Here is a 21,016-nt window from a genome sequence, read left to right on the forward strand (position 1 = left end):
GTTTAACTGGTGGCTTTATAGTGCACACTTGGCCAAAAACATACGTTCAGGCACCTACAATTTTTGTTATGAGCTCACTGCTTCCTAGTCTTGCTTCCACCACATGACTTTTTTTCCCCACCCTACAATTTCTATCTTTACATCCTACTCTTGCAGGAACTGCTTTCTCCCTGTCTCCCTGTTTTCCTATACTTCCCCTACTTATTCTTTCTCCCTGTCCTGCCTTTATCTCTCTCTTGCTTTGAAAGTGTCATGATGAAAAACAAGTCCTGGGAGAATTCAATGAGTGCTGGTGATCACCACCTGCAACGACCAGCACAAATTAAACACTGATTGGCCAATCATCTAGCATTTCAAGTGCTGATTTTGGGAACATGTCAACAATTTTCCATAGATTAGGTGGGGCAAAAAAATAGAATATGAGAGGAAAACGCTCACTTCATAAAGAATTGTACAAAATAAGTAAAGAATGTTGTCACTGTTCTCTTTTGTAAAAAGAAAACAGATCATTTTAATGGAGATAAAGTTAAATCAGTGGTGTTCAATGTGATATCAGCTACTTAGTTTGAAAAGCTATCAGCCTGATTTATGAAAAGTTAGCACCGGCTTTACGTCATTTTTTACGCCAAAGTGGCGCAAACTTACATAATATAATTATTATAATTATTAATAAAACTTACAAAATATAATTAAATATAATTATATTTTTTAAGCTTGCGACACTTTTGCGTCAAAAAATTATGTAAAGGCAGTGCTAGCTTTTCATAAATCAGGCCCTATGTACTTTGGAAAGTGTGGTTGCCAGGAGCCATAACTCATAACCATGACCTGTACTGGATAAAGACAGAGGTTATTCTATCAGAAAGGTTTTGTACAGGCCTAAAGCATGTTAGCATTCTTAAAGATGTTGGGGCCAGATGCAGGAAGAAAGCAAATTGCGACTTGCAATTTGCGAGTCCGTGCGACTCGCAAATTGCAAGTCGCAATTTGCTATGCAGAAAGGTGTCTCAGACACCTTCTGCAACTCGCAATGGGGTCGCAAAGACCCACCTCATAAATATTTATGAGGTGGGTCGCAGTTTGCGACCCCATTGCGAGTATAGGCACTCGCTAACATGGAGGCCTGCTGTAGTCAGCAGGCCTCCATGTTAGCGACCTGCTTTTAAATAAAGCAGTTTTTTTTTTTTTTTTAAATGTAGCCCGTTTTCCCTAAGGGAAAACGAGCTGCATTTCAAAAAATCCGAAACCTTTTGTTTCGTTTTTTTCAGGGCAGGGAGTGGTCCCTTGGACCACTCCCTGCCCTGAAAAAATGTTTTGGGGTCCATTCACAAAGGGGAAGGGGTCCCATGGGGACCCCTTCCCGTTTGCGAATGGGTTACCATCCACTTCAAGTGGATGGTAACTGCGACTCCATTTGCGACCGCATACGCGGTCACAAATGGAATTGCATACCATTGCGAATCGCAAATAGGAAGGGAACACCCCTTCCTATTTGCGATTCGGAAATGCATTTTGCGAGTCGGATCCGACTCGCAAAATGCATTTCAACATAGCAAAGTGGCTTTTGCGAGTCGCAAACGGCGTTTTTCGCCGTTTGCGACTCGCAAAACCCTTGCTACATCTGGCCCTTGGTGCTGTTCCAAACAATGATATCGGGCCTAGATTTCTTATTAAAACTGTGCTTCATCCCTCTGCACCTTCAAGGAACAGGGTGGCAACGGTTTGGAGAGAGGGGCGAGGTGGTAAGCCAATTTTTTGTGACCTTCAAAAAGGATACACAGTAGAGGCTAAGAAGCAGAGGAGAATTAGGATGTAGCGGTTAAATGGTGTCAGTGATGGAGTTACTGAGTAAGAAATCCGGTCCAAAAGAGACCCTTCGTCAGTTTGGCTAAAGAGCTTGAAGGACGGAAACCATAACTGCATAGAAAGGGTAAAATCATTGCCAGTTAGTTATAAAAACAACTTGAGGGCTTCACAATCGATAAAATGTGGGAAAATCCTATAGGAAAACGTTCTAAAAGTTCAAACATCATTGCTTTTTTGTCATTATTTCCGTCACATTTATAATCTTTTTTGCTTGAACTATTTCTGTAGGGCAATATGTCAAATTAATATCACGCTGTGGGTTTTATGTACTTAACTGGGGTTATATACATGTGTCTTATCACCTTGTAATTTGCAATTCGTTTAATGTTTTAGTCTTTTTTTTACTGATCACCTAACATTTGGACTAAAAAACAATAAGAGCTGGACTCAATTATTCTTTTTGAAAAGCGCAGCTCCCAATAGCAGTCAGTGTTTCTACTTCTTTCAGAACATATATTGCATAAAAGGGACAATAGATGCAGGCATTTAATAAAACTCTTATTTAAAGGGGGTTACCTTTTTTTATTTTGTTTTGTAGAAGTGCCTTTTACTGCTATACCATGCCATAAAACCAATAGTTGGTCTCACAAGTACCTCTTGGCTGAGAAAGCATGGGCAGACCTACGTCAGGGTCTTCTCAGTTGCACAAAGGCTCCTTTCAGATTTTCTTAAACTGTGACTTTCATAATGGCACTATGTCTTTCCATCATTCCACTTAATTTCCTTTTTTAAAATGTATTCATGTGAAGTAGCTACTGGTTTTTGTAAAGTGCAAACCTAGCTAGAGGGCAAGAGATTGACAGAGCGCAGAAGAGAGAGCAGAACATGTGTAAGAGCCTACATATGTGATTTAGGAATGTTTACAGGGAAACAATATATGCATGAGGTATATCTTCTGGACTTCTTCCAATTGAAGGAGGATTGTGGAAGATGCTGACAGGCAACTAGTGTCAGATTCTTTTTGCAAATCCTTGTTTAAAGTTTGAGGATGGCTTGAATTCTAATCTGGTGCCTTATGTCTGAGGTGGTTATCTTCATCGATAAGGGAAGGAGGGCTTTATATTTGATACAGCTGGTTCATTTGAAGATGAGGGGGAACAGGATGAGGAGCAAGTGTAAGTCCTTTAGATTCAGAGAAGCAAGTGCAATTCCGTCAACCATCTACAAACCTTTAAGGAGCCGTGTTGTTTCAGGTGGGCACTGTGGTGCCAGAGAGGCTCTACAGCAGTGCATTGACTTAGGCCAGGTCTTTTGTTTTTTAGTCGGTGTCAGAAAGGAAAAGGTTTCACTTTCTTCTCTGCTTGTGTTTCAAGCTGACTATATGTGACAATATATCACAAAAAGAGATCCGTATTGAGAACGAATGTATTAAATTTAGCGTATGGAGTCATGTGAGTGGATAAACTGCTAGGTTCATATCAGACAGTCATTCTTGAACTTGACATTGATTTTTCTTATTACCATTGACAAGAGGATAATTTCTACTTTCAGTCTAAGTGGTTTTAAGATACGAACTGGTCAACCAAGACTTAATGAGCCTGAGGTATATCTTGGGTTCCTGAACGCCCTGAGTAGTGGAATATCTTATGTAGAGATGTGTGTTTGCTCAATAACTTTGGATGTTGATGTTGATGCAGCTGTCCATGAATAGGGTTACCCAGGCTGCCGTGTTGATACTGGAAATAATGGGGACCTAATGGATCCTTTGTGTACTCCACAGGACACAGTGAGCTTCTGGGATGTTGAGGTTTATATCTAAAAGAATTGATGGCAGTTGAAAGGTGGGGAATTTTTTCTCCTGTTTTGTTTTTATTAAAATGACCCTCTCAGATCCTTTTGCCCACTCCTCTTTGGAAAGCTTTGAGACACTAAACAAGCAGTATTTCCAAAACAAAGTGCTATTCAGAGTGCCAATGGAGCAGTGTAAGCATGTTGCACCAAGTGCTTCTGGCTGACCATTTATTCTCTCTCTCTATCTTTCTCCCTGGTGGATACAGAATTATCCCTACTTGTCCCTGAAAGGCCTCTAATGAACCCACAATAACCAGTCACAACGTAGGTGAGCTGTATGAGACAATGGACTGTTTCAGATGATGAAGATGAACATTGGTGTGAGGCTCAACTCAGCACAAATGCCCTGATCTACAATCTTGCCAATGCACAGAAAGTGGTCTTTTTTATGGATTATTGACAGGTCTCAGGTCAGAGTTGAGCTCATTTGGAAAGTTAGTTTGTACAGTTAACCATTTTCACACTCTACTCTTTCACTGTAATACAGTCCCCACAAAGAGGGTCTCAGCTTGACTCCTAAAGTTTGCAAGAGAATTATCAGTTGGCTGAGAGATCTGGTCTTTACACCAAACATTGTTTCACTAAAATAATGGGATTGCTAATGGTGTGGGGCACTGGCAAGGTTGAATATATCTGGGACACCATATAGAAGTGTGAATTATGTACATGTTAATCACTTCAAGTCAGTATATTCGGGAGTAAAAGAGTAAGACAACATAGTTCCTTCAATCCCCAAAATTTCACCCCTCTTAAGACAGAACAGAATGCACGTTTAGTCACCACTGAAGTGTTTGTACGTTACAGAGCAGGGCTACCTGATGAAATATCGCACATCAGAATGCCATTTTCATACAGAGTCCTCACACTGCTTGCATCACCAGAGTTCAGCTTAGTGCATGTCCTGCAGTGCATGAACCAAGGGACCTACAGCAACTGTGAAAGCTAGTGTGAAGCAAGTATAGCTGAAATTAGCTACCCATCTTGTCTTAATCTCAATTTAAGGTTTGAAAGGTTTCTTTGACAAGCTCATTGAGTATAAAAAAGTATTAGTAATACGCTCGTCCTAGAATAGTTTCTATCATTAACATAAATTATTAATACACCTATTTTTATTTGTTTTATTTTGCGGTTTTATGTAGCACATAAATTACTAATGGGCAGTAGGGTGCTCTAGTGCTAATCTTGTGCTTTTTTGGGGTATAAAATCAGAACCTTTGGTGCACAAGTCCGAAGTGAGACATCATGGCTCTCTTGAAGATTGAAGTAGACAGAGCACCCCCTTAATATTAGAAGTGAATCGTGACCTCCTACGGTTCGATAAACTTCTAGCCAAGGGCAGACTGAAGTCATTCATGGAACTCCGGGAGAAATTCGACCTGCCAGCACACCACTCGTGGAGTTTTATACAGTTCAAACACTGTCTGGGGAGACGCCTGGGGAGTCCCCCCGATGACTCTCTCAATCCCCAGTACTCCACTACTTGGAAACCTATTTTCCTTCCCCCTTTTGATCTCCCTCAAAGATAAGTGGCAGGCACGCTTCCAGACCGGATATAACCTAGAGGACTGGGCAGAATTGATTGAGGCGAGGGACCGTGGAGCTCGGGAGGCTCGCTTGAAATTCAGTCTTTTCAAGATGCTACATGTTTGGTACTGGACCCTGCAGAAATTGCACTCTGCAGGGTTGTTGCCTCACGCCTCCTGCTGGCGATGTCCCCATGCCCGCTGTGATATGCCTCACATCTTACATGACTGCCCAGTCATCCAACCTTTCTGGCAATCGCTGGGGTGTACCCTTAGGGAAGTGCTACCCTTGCTGCCTTCTCTCACACCTTCTCTCTTACTGCTGCATGACACTAGAGATTTGTACGACCTCTTCCGACCACAGCAACGTTTACTACACACAGCACTGGCTACTGCCAAAGTGTGTATCCTCAGGCACTGGCGCTCAGAAACTGCCCCCCCCCCCCATGGGGAATGGATCACTCCAATGTATCAGGCTGCCTCCCATGAACAACTCATATATAGCCTCCAGGATAAGATGGATGTGTTCCTCCAGACATGGGCCCCCTTCCTCTCAGCACCGGAGGGCTGAGGGCTCCCCGTTGGTGTCCTGTTCCAAGGTACACTGCGGTGACTCCTTTGTTTGGGAGCCACATACCCACACATCAGCACACCACCCGTCCCTCCTACTCGGCTTTAGTTGCGTCTAGGCACACATTTACGCCTTGGCTTGACACCATTTTCCCCTTCTTCCTTTTCTCCCTCCACCCCTTCCGCCACCTCTATTCCCACTATATCCACTACATCTCCTTTGAGCATCACCCCTTGACCCAGCCCCCCATTCCTCCCCGTTCCCCCAAGTCACTCCCACCTCCACCTCCACTTCCACTTTCACTCTTCTCTTTTACTTTTATTCTCACTTTCACTCTCACCTTCACTCTCACCATTATTATTACTCCACTGCTGTATTCCTCTCTCTTTTCCTGCTGATCACACATATCTGAGCCTCGTGTTACCCTCTGTTAATTACCCACGGCACATAAGGTGGCAGATGCGGCCCCTATCCCTTGCTCAGTTTATACCTTCCTCTCCCCAGGTATTCATTTCAGCTGCCCTGCGTCCTGTTGCCTTCTATTGCTCATCTGCAACACTTCCTCTCCCGCGCTATATTTTGTGCACTCCGCCATCTCTCCCTTTTCCTCCCACCTTTCCCCTCCCCCACATTCCTTTCTTTCCCTCTTCTTCGGTTTCGTACGTCACTCACCCCTATCCACCATCCTGGCCTTTTCTTCCCATTACCGGCTCATGTCTTACAACCCCGTGGACCCACAGTATTGGCCCTTTTCCTTTTCCTGAAATAGTCACCCACACGAGATACCCCCATTCTTCTTTCTCCACATGCAACTCAAGACAATGGATAATGGATTTTTTGGAGGCTTGGGGGAGGGACGATTGGTGGTGCTATGCCTGGACTCCCAGGATTTCCGCACCCACTACTGCTTGGGCATGGTTTGGGACACGGGTAGTGCTCCACACTATGATCAGACCACCTATTCCAGTTGCTGCATTGAGCTTCAGAGATGTACCAGATTTTGTTTGGCCCTCTTGGTTGCTGACGTATGTCAAAATATCTCTTCCTACCTGTATGTTTGACATCTCCTGTACTATAATACTGGAATTCACAGAGTGTTATGTACCTTGTCTCATTAGACGGATTTGTGTAATGTATCATTGGTTTTGAATAAAGAATTACAACACACAAAAAAAGAAGTGCATCATTGTTAGAAATGGGGTCTGTAGCTGGCAGTGGTTCGCACCCTGTACAAGTATGGACCCTCACTCTAGTCAGGGAAAGGGAGTCACACACATAAGATAATCCCTGCTTAACCCATTGGCAGCTTGGCCCAAGCAATCAGGCTTATTTCAGATGTAATTTGTTAAGTATGTGTATCCACACACAGTAACACAGTGAAAACACTACAAATGAACACCACACTAGTTTAGGAAAATAGCAAATATTTATCTAAGTAAAGCAAGACCAAAACTACAAAAATCCAACATACACAAGCAAAGATATGAATTTGTAAATAATACATTTCAATAAAGCACTTAGAAACACAACAGCTCCACCTCATGATATCACGGCGTTGTGATGGAGTCATTCCCAACAGCCCGACACCACTCGCGCAAGGTCCCCAGGTACAGTACCTTAGAAATGCGGCAGAGTCAAAGATATGGCATGGAGGTGAGGTGTCACTGGAACATGTGCGGTGTCGGTCCTGTGCTGCTATATAGGAGGAAACGGATGTGAGGGGGCTTCAACGGCGAGGTGTCAGTTCCTTACAATCTGGCTGGGTTGATGAATCCGGCAGGTCAAGATGCCATGGGGCAAACTCTCGGGGTTGCAGTCACACAACATGGCCACAGGCGCTGTGGAGAAGTTGGGTGTCAAGGACATCAGAGACACAGCACTCGGGACTCACAATGTCGTGGGACTTCAGAAGCACTGCAGCGGCACCGGGCCTGCGGTGTCGGTCACAGTTGTTGCACTTCAGTGGGGACCACCGCTTCGGGTGCAGGTTGCGGTGTGGAGTCGGGCAGCGTTGCCAGCTCTGGAGTTGGCTGGAGTCGGTGTGCCTGGTTCTTCTTGTTTTTAAGACCAGTTTTCTCTCCCCAGGGCCCGAGAACTGGAGTGGGCACCACTTGGCAAGTCAGGGTCCTCAGCAAGAGAACTCAGGGGCTGGCACGCGAAGTCTTTGATGTCCCTGAGACTTCTTAACTGAAGGCAAGCTCAGTCCCAGCCCTTGCAAAACTTCATAAGCAGGATACAGAGCAAAGTCCAGTCTTTGTTCTCTCCAAAGCAGAAACAGCAACTGCAGGCCAACCAAGCAAAGCACACACAGCAAAGGAGCAGCACTCCTCCCCACACCTCTTCAGCTCTTCTCCTTGGCAGAGTGTCCTCTTGATCAAGAAGTATTCTGAACGTTGTGGGGTCAGCAGTTCAATACTTATACTAAGTTCTGCCTTTGAAGAAGGCAATCTTCAAAGGAAAGTCTTTGTAGTGCACAAGACCCTGACTTTCCTGCTCTGGTCCCAGACACAGTCTAGGGGGCTGGAGACTGCATTCTGTAAGAACAGGCAAAGCCCTACTCAGGAGCAAGTGTCAGCTTCCTTTCTGTGACGTATTCTGCAGCCAGGCAGAGGCACAGAATGGTTAAGTAAGAAAATGCCCACTTTCTAAAAGTGGCATCTCAAACTTACAATCTAAAAACCAACTTTACCAAAAGGTGTATTTTAAATTGTGAGTTCAGAGACCACAAACTCCACATCTCGATCTGCTCCCAATGGGGAATTACACTTAAAAGATATCTTAAGGCAATCCCCATGTCATCGCATGGGAGAGATAGGCCTTGCAATAGTGAAAAACAAATTTAGCAGTATTTCACTACCAGGACATCGAAAACACACCAGTACATGTCCTACCTTTTAAATACACTGCACCATGCCCATGGGGCTGCCTTGGGCCTACCTTAGAGGTAACGTACCTGCATAAAAAGGGAAGGTTTGGGCCTGGCAAGTGGGTACACTTGCCCGTTCGAATTGGCAGTACAAAACTGCAAACACAGACACTACAGTGGCAGGTCTGAGATATTTTTCTAGGGCCACTCCTGTAGGTGGCACAATCAGTACTGCAGGCCCACTAGTAGCATTTGATTTACAGGCCCTGGGCACCTCTGGTGCACCTTACTATGGACTTAGTAGTAAATCAAATATGCCAATCATGGATAAACCAATCACCAATACAATTAAGATAGAGAGCATATGCACTTTAGCAATGGTTAGCATTAGTAGATCGCCCAGAGTCCTAAAGACAATAAAACATGTCAGAAAAAATAGGAAAAAGGACGAAAAATGTTTTGGGATAACCCGGCAAAAAGGGTCGGGTCCAACAGTCAATTTATCAGATTTCATACAATTGTTAAAAGATCATCTTCTGGCATCTCCTACCCAAGTATGATGGTCTGATTGTATGCTGGCTTTTTTTAACATCCTATGATTGTACACTGGTTATTTATGTCGAGCTTTGGTTACAAACAATATAATAAATAAGGGGCCAATTCACAAAAGCATTTATGGGTATGGGAAGTAGTACCAGCAGCGGCGGCCACAAATCTCAATTTGGGAGGGGCGAAAGGGTCAGAGGAAAGAACAAAAATAAAAAAAGAAAAAATAAAAGACACTTACCTTCTGCCACCACCGAATCCTGCCACCTCACTCATTGCTCCTCTTCTTGTAGTGTCCCAGCATTCACTGAGACACCAGCACAGGCTCCCCAGCAATCCTGGGGCTGCTTTCATGCTAAAGCTAGCATGAAAGCAGTGTCAGGATTATTCCTAGCAGCAGTGGCTGTCACTCAGAAACAGTGCTGGGTTCTGTGCAGTTTCCACCCCGGCAGTTCAATACAGCCTGGCTGGAGAAAACTAAGTGTGCATGTGTGTTTGGCTGGCCTGAGACTGCTGGCCAAACACACATCCACACTAAGGTGCACTCTGTACTCCCCCCCCCCCCATGACCCAGTCCTGCCCCTTCCTGTACTGCTGGCTGAGCCAGGAGATGAAAAATTAAACAAAAGTGGAATCATCTTTTCATTTTTCATCTTCTGGCTCTTGGCTAGCGGGGCGACGCTCCACTGCTATTGCGGAGGAGCCGCCCCTGAGTAGTATAGAAATACTCTTTCACATACTCTTACGTGTCTTTGTCAATCGGTCTAAAAACATCCAACTTCTTGTTTGTAAAAGTACAAAGAGAGCAATGACTTTTCTATATGTAATAATTTGAAGTGGCTATTCCCGAAATATTCTCATTTTATTTCAATTTTAGATGTTTGGGGATAATTCATAAAGACATGTAAGAGTACTAGAGGAGTATAACATTTGTGAACAGTGGTGTAACAAATGCCCGGGAAGCCCTCACTGTGCGGGTGGGGGGCAGAGCTCCAGGGCACCCCATCAACTCAGTATCCTGACCTGAGAGCTTCTGGGTGAGCCTTGGGTGTGGGTCTTCATATACTTTGCACCCCGCCCCCCTCAAGTTTCGTTACGCAACTATTTGTGAACAGGTCACTAAATTCATAAATATGTAACATGAAAGATATATACAACGAAGAAAAATAAAACTGTAGCCTCGTTTTGTCGTTTGACATATTTCCCACTGAATATGTTCCTTTAAGACCACGTAGCAAATCAGGGGGTGCAAAGGTGGCTATTAATACCCTTCCAAATGTTACTCACATATTATTAAGTTGCAGGGAATGTGAAGTCTGCGAAATATGAATAGATGAAAATTTCACCTCGAATTCTTTGCATGCCTGATCAGATCAAAGGTGAAAATAGAGCCTAAGGAAAAGGCAGCTCTGTCTTCCATACCTAGGGTTTTGCAGCGAGTGCAATTTGCCTACCCTTCATTAGCACGTGTAATAGTTAGCAAGAAAAAAAACTACAAATATGTATGTCACGCATCAGTATCATTCACCTGAAAGCGCTTCTTGCATCCAACAGCAGCTTTAGAACGATATCAACAAGTCTTTAAAATGCTTTTATCATTCTGATTTGAACGCATTATAATTAAATACAATCAAAGTAGCGATGTAGGACTTTGCTCTAAATAGCCTATAAAATATTTTATAGAGAAAGAATCACTTAAATAATGTGTTGTGTAAATGGCAGATATTACAATAAAGGGCATCACTTGGAAGCTGGATCGTAGAGGAGGCAATGCCATGCTGGGCTCTGTAACATGCTATTTTCACATTGTGGTTAATTTACTTGGGGTTTTATGAGGGCAGATTTCTGCTAATGCACAATGGAACATCGAAGTTCTTGATATCTGCTACCCTGTGCACCGGCTCTCTGTAATATGGGAGCCAGCATTTCAAACTGGTCTTTAAAAAGACATTTCGAGAAAGAATGTTCATCTCACTGCCGAGTGACGTTTAATCAGGTCTAGGCAACCTGTGTCGCAATTTCCATGTAATATTTCCGCAAATTGCAGGCAATGCGGACAGAGGAAACAGCGCTCACTTCCGGAGGATTGTCTGGCACCTCTAAATTGGAGTGAGGTGGATCAACTCTGCCTCTGCAGGCAGGGCAGATAACCTGTACTTTTTATCAATTTATATTTTTGTAGGAGTATTTTTTTCTATTTATTTATTGATGATTGAATGGCCATTTCGTAGATGTCCTGTGTCAGACATTCACAATTTCGAAGTGCTAAGACATATAAGGGAGGTATAGAAAAGTTCACTCGTTTATAGTGTCAATCGCGATAGACCAGGCAGCCACTCAATTATTCACACTTCAATCCATTTCTAACTTTGATTTCCCCAATACTTGTGGCCAATATTTGTGATCTAAACACTCTGAGTGCTCTGGTCCCACTGTCTCGTTACTCCTCCAATGGTAGGTCGAGGAAGCAGTTCCTGAATTCTAGTTACTTAGTGGGAGAAGGGCCAAAGTTATCAAACATGTAGCAGGCAAAGGCACTGAGGACCTATGCTGTAAGGGGCCTACTTTGCAACTATTGCAACTATTGCAGTATGTTTTTTAAGGTCAAGCCGGGAAACTGGGACCAACTTTCCTTGCTTGCAATAGGGTACCTGGCACCCTTACCAAATCACTGAGTGGAGTGCGTTTGTTTGGCTGGGACTCGGCTTTACTGAACAGAAGCTCAGTGATCTTTCTTTGCGTGTGCATCCATGGAGGGCTAGGATTGCATGGTGATGAGCTAGTGGGGCACACCCAAATCTCTTGGTGCTAGTTCTGAATCCTTAATATTCTTCTGGATTTTCAGCTTATTTTTACTAGCTTGCAGCGAAATGCACAGACGGAGTGGACTGTAGTAACGTTCACTGGTTAGAGAAAGATTTATTGGTTGGTCAGCAAGAGGCTAAAAAAGAAAAAGGCAGCTTACTACAGTTCAATAAACTGAGAGACGTATAGTATAAGTAAAGACCAAATGACTGAGGTGGGGATTATGGGTTGATAATTGCATTAGGGTAAATGCAGATTAAGTTAAACACAGAGCAACAGGCAAGCATAAATCAGGTTAAGTAATTAGGATATTTGTTTTTGCCATCACTATACCCCTTTCCCTACCACCCTTGGCTGTTTCTGACTTGCTCTTCACCCTAGCCCACTCCCTACTGGTGGATCTTGCCCTTCTCACACCATCTACTTTCTTTTTCACCTACCCATACCCCTCATGAATTCTTGTTTCAATTACGCTATAGTAATCACGTTCTAATGGCTGATTGATGTCAACTAAACAACATGGATTGTTGGGTCACTCTTGAGCAGTACCCATTACACCTCCACTAAGCTGTTCTGCATTTGTCTCACCTGAAGACGAGCCCCATCTGGATGTGTGTTTTTTCTATTGTTCCTACAGACTTGTGGTTCAGAGCTTTGGGTGAGTGACAAAGCCACCCTCACTTCTTAATCACATGCACACACTGCATTTACATGCTAACACTTCTGACCAGTTTTCTTCTTAATAGCATTAGCATCACTTCGAGGTAAACCCTTGACTGTAGGTCTTTCTTTCTGCATTGACTACCACCTCTAGCAAGATCACAACTTAGTTTGAATGTAGCAGTTGTAGAAACACAAAGTGCTTTAAGCCTCTAGTTCCTCTTCTTCCTCAACCCTGGTAGTGGCAGCTTCACAAGGTAAATCTACAGTGTACAGTCAATCGGCTTATTTATTTAGGGCCTGATAACAAACACACTCTTCAAATTGTGCAGATTATCTCAAAAGTTGTTCTTCGCTGCCTGAGGTGCTACTTTCAGGACTGAGGTAGAGGTAATCTATAGTATAGCAGCTTCACCCTTATGCGTTTTCACGCTTTTTGGATCAGCATTATTTGAACTATTTCAGATGACATTTTTAATATCGCTCTGTTTAGTGTAGATTTTCTTTTATGAGCTCCAAAGAGGTGATACTTTTAGGTGATATTTAGGAGACAATATTCATGTCGATATTTTGGTTGCAATATTCTGCTACCCTATCCTTGGCACCCCCATATGCACAACACTGCCCTAAGCCATCTAACTGGCCAAAGCACTGCCCGTCATATTTGAAGATCTGGATCAATTTACTACAGAATAAATCCCTTTAGACTTAAAAATATCACATTCAAATAATCACACAGTGTTATCAACTTCACAAAATGAGCACGGAGGCCTTGAAATTTAGTAACAATATGAAGCTGAGCAACAGATAGCCATACACTCAATCACAATGAAACAAATCACAGTGTCCTATGGTGCACGCATCCATTCACTTAATAGTCCAAAACAGAAGTTAATGTAGGCTACTAACCAATACAACTCACTTCTAAACAACATGAAGCCAAAGCCAGAACGTCACGAAATAATGCACAAACATATGTTATCATCTGACCACTTTGGAATCTTTAAAGAATGCAAGAACTGTAAAGACCACACATCTTCCAAATCTCATCAAGGCCAATCAAGAGTTGGGAATGCACAGTACAAAAGCACTTACAATAACCTAACATAACAGCAAATGGGTGTGCGTTTACATGTGGGACAGAAGGGGATAATGACTGGTCCAGATATTAGGGACATTCTTGGAGTCAAGTGGGAATATAGTCATGATATCAACAATGATGATGTGAGACTTTGAATGCAGGTTGAAAAAGTGAAGCAAAGGATGAACATAGCACATAGCTGATATCGGGAGACACAAAGGCCCTAATTATCAGCATACAGAATCTGATGCAGGAGTACCAGGGGCTAGAATCTTCAATTCCAACTGGTATCCATGCACCAAATTCCAGTCTTTTTTCCCAAGAATGCACAGTAACTGCTCTGAACATTTTTCCGTCTACTTTGATCAAATGGAGAATGTCAGTGGTAAGTGGAAGGGTGAGAATGGGGTCCAGAGTGCACGGCAGGCTTGCACCTGTCCAAGGCCAGCATTATTTTCTCCCATGTAGAGCGGCAGGGGTTGGGCAGTGACTGGTCCACATCTCCTACAGCAGTACACACAGGCCTGTCGTCTCCAGGCTCCAAATTAGCAGATCTGGAGTTCCAAACTTAAGAATTCCAGGCCCAGACAGACTCAGAACTGCGAGGTGCAGAAATTTAGCCCGAGTTGGTACTCCAGGAGAAATACTACTGTCTGTAATGAGGGTCATAATAAAGTAACTGATCTAAGGCAGCAGACAGAAAAAATATGATTATGGTATTTATGCAGCACTATTAGCCGTAGGTATCTGTAGGTGTTAACTATAGAGCCAAAAGAGACAAAGGCTATGGGAAGGAGCGTGGGGTGCATGGATGTTGCAAATTAGGGTAGGAAAGATATTAGCTATGCACAAATGAAGTGGGCACTAAACCACTTTAAGGGAAATGTGGGAGGCAGCCGATCAATGAGAGTAGGATCATGGGGATGATACAGAGATCATCTAAACATAGTGCTTGATATATTAGAGGGGAACTATGAAGATGTACAGAGGTACAGTGGTGGGGATGGTGTGATTTATGGGGTATGTTGGCAGGGACATGACACAAGGAAGAGTGGACTACGTTAAAATAAATTATTGTAGAAAATTGTGTTTGCAATATGTCTATGTAATGTAACATTTTAACAGCTATTAAAACCATGACAAATCCTCCCTCATCCCAATGTCTGATGAATAATATTAGAATACACACCAGGCCCTTTTGACGGTAAGCTGCAACGGTTCGCGTGGCTTGATTGTTTCAGGGTACACGCACTGGCCATTTTTGCTTTGACATCAGGAACTACCGACATGTCTGATCAGACATATGTCCTCTTTCAATGATGAACTAGCAAACCTGGTTCTTTGTTAAGTTACATTTCCTGATTTTTTCTCTTGTTCAGCTTGCCCGATCCCTGCATTTCTGCAGGGGAAAGAGCCCACGCAGAGGCCTGCTGGTGCTGGCGGTGCCTGTAAAATCCCTCTGCGGTGCACTCTGAGGTGCACGCCCAGAATACTAGGCACTTCCGACATCCTGCTGGTCCAACTAAAAGGGCTGTCATATGGCAATTGAACAGTAACAGGGAAGTGCAAGGGGTGGGAACAGTCACTTACTTGATATTGTCAAGGCAGCCGGATTCAGGTTTCAGAATGGCCGTGTGATGAAACATTTTGTAGAGCGCAATCCCGAGGAAGATTACATTGAGCTGAAATATAAAAGGTAGTGTTACATAGCAGAACTGGAGTGGAAAACAGTAACTTTATTCACGGTAACAGATGAGTTGCTCTGGGAAAATTGGCCCTGTGTGCAGCTTTATAGACAATGAATCATAGATAGCTGCTCGTTTGACTGGGAGAACAACAATACCATTTGCCTTTACCAGCGTTTCAGACATAAATGTATAGCGTGCCTCGCTCTCCCCCATCTTTAAGAGCAGAAGATGGAATTATGTTCCAGGCAATTAAAACTGCAGGTGTGTGTCGCGCCTCTGCTGCTTTTGCCTGTGCATTGACCGCAGTCCAAGCTTTGGTTCAATCCATTTGCCTCCTGTCCTCCAGGAAATGTTCCCCTTCCAGACATTTGCTGTAAAAAAGTGTAGGACAACAAAGTAACTCTATTACTGCTCAACAGGCAGGCTGCCTTGAAATGTTTAAAATGTGGGCCAGACCGTGCTCCCTGAGTGGATCAATGATTGATCAGATCCTGCTGGCCTGCCTCAACTCTTCAAACACAGACACCATGAGCTCCTGCGGCCCACGTCAATAGTGCTGAGTGATCCACGCTAGCGGCAGCGCAACCTGCTGCAGTCATTCATTTCCGGAAGAGAAGGCATGGAAAGGTCTCCTGACGAAAATATTTAGTGCATGCACATGTGCTTGACATAAAGCTCTACTATTAAATTACACTGTGTCAGCTGGCTGTAGTATAGCTGTAAAAACGCTCAACTCCTCGGACCCTGTCAAAGTCCCAGCGAGGGTCTAGGCCTGAATATTTTTTAGCATTGCCCTTAAGTTTAACATACTGTTTGAATATGCCTCGCAATCTGTTCCTTTCAGAGGAAGTCCCAGCGCCCACCGTAAACCATTTATTATGTCTGGTCGAAATGTCTGCTCAAAAAGAATGCTCAATGTCATGAGCAACATGTGTACTTGTCTTTGTGCTATACATTTCCCTTGTGAGTATTTTCCAGAGATATTGTTCTAACTTTTCCTTTTTATTCTTAAACTGCACCATTTAAAATACGTTTGTGAGATCTTACTTTTGAGGGAGAAGCAGAAAATGTGAAAAAAGCATAATATCTTCCCACCTTAATACTTTCTGCCATCCGTGGTTCACGCTTAGAATTAGTGCGGCACTGAAAGTTGTGTGATCGTGTGAAAATATGCAGAAATTATAAAGATATGGAGAAAATAAAAGTTTTGTGGGGAATGGATTGTGTTGAACAGTGAGTACTACAGTGTAAAAAAAGGAGTGGTCTTGCGCAAACCCTGTTTCATGTGTGGAAAGCTCTTAAACGCCAATTCTCTCTTACTGCCCCTCAAGTTAGGGGTCAATGGCATGACCAAGGCAAGTTCTGGTATGCATAAGTGAATCATTTGTTTGACAAGGACGGGGGCATAGCTTTCAAATGTTCAATGGGTGTAGCTGCCTAGGGGCCTAGAGACCCCAGGCGCCCTCTGAATATTGCTGTATTTGTTACCTATCTAGTAGCCCTGGGTTCATTTTCCTTACTTGCACTGGAGCCCATGGCACCTTTGCTACGTTTCTGGCACAAGAGCCGTAGAGTAAGGCAAACCATATGCACTGCCCAGCACTGTCCTCTTTTGTGTGGAGGCCCATTCAGCAGAGCTGAGAGGGCTAGAGTCTCAACTCGGCCAAGAACTACACTGGGAGGGAGGTTGGAGATAGGTGTGAGGAGCAACATAAAGAAAAAAGTGCCAAATAGGACAAAAAGAGTTCAGGCTAACCAACTGGAACACCGATGGCGTTTGAAGAAGCAATAATAAAGCACCTCAGGGGAACCTAACGGTAGCTGCTGCACTGTGAAGAATCAATCCACAGACCCGCACTCATGCCAAGAAATGTAGAATGGAAACAGATGCCCACTGATGGGAAGACACTGCTCCATTAATAACAGCAGTATGTCCCAAACGAGAGATGGTGAGAGTGTAAAAATGACCAACTGGTGCTATCATTGTACCCGCAGGTGTTAGGCTGTCAAATGGCAGGGCCACTGTGGGGAGACCAGAAACTGGACAGCCAACCACGGTACAGAAACCGCACTTCCAGTCCAAGCACAGCTGAAGCTATTGGATGAACGGTTGCAAATGTGGCACCTAGGACTAAAACACCAAAAGAGGTCAACCCCACCAAAAAAGGAGGGCCGGCATGGATGATAGTACAAATGAGATAGAGTTTTGTCTTTAATTTACAATATGCATGATGAAGGACAATTCCCCACCGAAAGGCGGAATAATAAGAACTTTATTAAACTGTAGCCGTATAACCTCTGTGAGAGTCTCAGTCAAATGATTTCGGTATAGCTCAGGAAGGGAAAATTAGTGGCTTAAGGCCATGGGTACGGGTTAGAGGACAATACATGACCCATGCTTTAGGTGAACAACTGATTGCATGTTGTATATTGTTATTTTTGTGACTTTTAACACTATCGTTTTAAGTGCCCTTCGTTATTTTTCTACAGAGGCGGACCTGCCAACTAACATGGTGCTGTTATGTGACACACAGGTTCAACCCTCATCACACGGCACAGCCACCCACAATGACAAGATGAGCTGGGACCATTGTAATGTGCAGGTTTCGAGCTTGAATGTTGTGCCTATGCACTTCAGGAATCCATTAATGCTTTTATAAGTGGCACAAGACTTGGAAAGCAGCTCATGTAGGATTCTGTTTGCTTTGGTGAGGTTTTGGGAGGGGTAGGAGAGGATGGTCAGGCAGTGCTGGCTGTCTAAAGTTCCTCCATCTCCCCATGAATCCACCGCCTCCAAGGCAACACCATATTCTTACTCGTAAAATCATATGGTGAAAATTATTCATAAACTGGCAGGGCTGCATTGTCCTGTTGGACAGTGTAGTGACTTCCTAGGTGGAATGCAGCACTTTTATAAATGTAAAACAAAAAGTATTATTCTTTTATGCATCTGTGGATCTTTCCCCACCAAAGTGGGCCCCAAAATGTAAGTGTAGAGTTATAAGAAGAGGAAATAAAAAGAATCTCAAATACTGGAAGGACAGATGAAACAGTACTGCCTTCATGCTCACGTGCAATATAACCTAATCTACTATGTCTAAAATGTTTGAAAATCTTGGGAAGCAATGAAGGTGAGAATCCAAACAGCAAGTAGATCCTCCAAGTGGAATTTTCGGGAAGCCATGGTGTTCTACTTCAACGAAAGGTGGCATTTTATTAATTTGGTATGTTTACTGCTATATGAGATTCCTCTAGACAGGAAACAACCGTGTGGTGGTGCCTCATGGGTGACCCGATGCTTAGGTGACAAAATAAGAGTACTGTTTGTCATGTATTAGATATAGTGGGTAGTAAGGGTGAGAGTTGGCCGCACTCAAGGGGAATGTACATAAGAATTGTAGGTCTGAGAAACAGGACGTGGTGCACGTGATCAGATGCCCTACTACCCTTGGGCAACAAAATGTGTAGGGTCAATACACAAATAATAGTATACAAAAGAGATCACAGCACACAATATACAATGGTCAAACATAAACGGGATTGAGACATTTTGTCGTTATGTAGTAAGTTGAATGAAAAAAACAAACATATCGGTATTCAAGTCTTGTCTTCAGGGATAAGTTCATTTATTCAAAACGAAGTAGTGTTCAATGAGACAGAAAGCGTCTTTCCAAGACAGCCAACACGTGTTTCGTCACACCAGTGATTTTTTTCAAGGCCGAAGAATAACGGAAAGGTTTGCAGGCAAGTAAATCCAATGCGTCTCAGAACCATGGAAAGTCCAAATAATACTTGGTAGTCTTTAAAAATCATCATCAACGTATAGTGGAGAGTCCAAAAAACCGTTTCTTCACAGAGATCAAAACGCCGGCACACGGGCGGACGGCAGCATATTTGATTTTTGAAACTTACATTTGGACCTACCGGGGTCCCTCTTCTTAGATGGACAACTTTGCACGGTTTTTTGGACTCTCCACTATACGTTGATGATGATTTTTAGAGACTACCAAGTATTATTTGGACTTTCCATGGTTCTGAGACGCATTGGATTTACTTGCCTGTAAACCTTTCCGTTATTCTTCGGCCTTGAAAAAGTCACTGGTGTGACGAAACACATGTTGGCTGTCTTGGAAAGACGCTTTCTGTCTCATTGAACACTACTTCGTTTTGAATAAATGAACTTATCCCTGAAGACAAGACTTGAATACCGATATGTTTGATTTTTTCATTCAACTTACTACATAACGACAAAATGTCTCAATCCCGTTTATGTTTGACCATTGTATATTGTGTGCTGTGATCTCTTTTGTATACTGTTTGTCATGTATGCTTAAGGCAAATGGGTGCGGCAAATTGAATTGCGTTCACGGACTCTAGCTCAGAGTAGACCTAAGTGTCTCTTTTATATGGCACTGTCTATAGCACATGCATTTAACTTAGGATTTCACTGAGATTGCGCATGAGGTGCAGGGAAAGGCAATGACTGCCCACTGCTTCAAAGCTGAGCATCCTGCAGAGCATGCACCAAACCTTGAAAAATTCGACTTAAATGTATGCACTTTAGTGAGTAGATTACTTTGATCGTGGTTTGACAGGATGAGTTACAGAACAGCCACTGTCAATGGTCCCTAGCACACAGGTCATCCAAGTAACCATGTCTTTGCAAAGCACGCCTTCCCATCCCCTATCCAATCAAAATGTAGACGTGCAAGCACAGGGGATGCTTTATTTCTTGCCACACCGCAGAGGCAGGATGCAGTTAATTAAGAGTTCTTACCATAATTATCAAGGTCGCTGGTCCTATAAAGCTCCAGATGAAATAGGTGTCAAGCCGGAGCCAACATCTGTAATGAAACACAGGGGAGAGAAGGCATTCAAGGACTGCACACAGCACATGCATCAAGCGCGCGCGCGTGACAGAGAAGAATGTGCGCAGCAAAACACTCCGCCGGGAGACAGGAAATATTACACAGCTTGTTCATTTAAATGCTGAATTATGTGCACAATTTCTGACAGCACCATTGATAGAGTGAGATAATTACCTCTGAAGGGAGCAGGGGACTGAGAATGGCATTGGGTCTAGTGGTTAAGGCCTTCCGTGGCTGTCATGCAAAACCTTTAAGGTAGCTCCATGTAGCTATTAAATCTTATAACATTTAGCTATCCTCTTCTCTCCAATTACATTGCTACATAGCCTGTCTGTTAACTGTCAAGAGAGGTGGTAAATGCCTTCTTAAAAAAAAAGTTAATCACAAATTCTGCACAAAGGAAAGGCGCCAAATGCTCTCAGTGACTGAACTACCATTTGGCTGGGCCTCAGCTTTGGGGTGCTCGGTCGTAGAGACGGCATTGCTTCTGGGCCTGTATCTAGGGTTGCAAATGATCCTGAACATCAAACTGACTTGATTCATGACCTACAGCTAAATTATTTAGCACTTAATTTCAGCTGCATTTCATGATCCCCAATACTTAAGGCCTTAGGAAAATTGCTTTCCTGTTCATAGTTCATTGTGGGTGACAGGAAGACAAAATACAAGTGACTCATTCAAAGACAAATGAGAATAAATTGTGAATATCATGACAGACTGTTTTATGTGAGATGGGCCTAGAAACGAAGCA

At 43.3% G+C, this 21,016-nt stretch overlaps 1 protein-coding gene across 10 annotated transcripts in view; it reads right to left on the reverse strand.

Moving 5' to 3' along the window:
• ADGRL3 (adhesion G protein-coupled receptor L3) overlaps positions 1 to 21,016 on the reverse strand; it is a 1,158,007-nt gene that overhangs the window by 82,861 nt on the left and 1,054,130 nt on the right. For all 10 annotated transcript variants that reach the window (XM_069237928.1, XM_069237906.1, XM_069237923.1 and 7 more), the window contains 2 exons: positions 20,175 to 20,241; positions 15,300 to 15,391 (listed from right to left, as the gene is read on the reverse strand). In XM_069237928.1, coding sequence (XP_069094029.1) covers positions 15,300 to 15,391; positions 20,175 to 20,241 — 159 coding nt within the window. The remainder of the gene's footprint in view (positions 1 to 15,299; positions 15,392 to 20,174; positions 20,242 to 21,016) is intronic.

This window comes from Pleurodeles waltl, chromosome 1_2 (genome assembly GCF_031143425.1).
Source record: "Pleurodeles waltl isolate 20211129_DDA chromosome 1_2, aPleWal1.hap1.20221129, whole genome shotgun sequence".
Taxonomy (NCBI): domain Eukaryota; kingdom Metazoa; phylum Chordata; class Amphibia; order Caudata; family Salamandridae; genus Pleurodeles; species Pleurodeles waltl.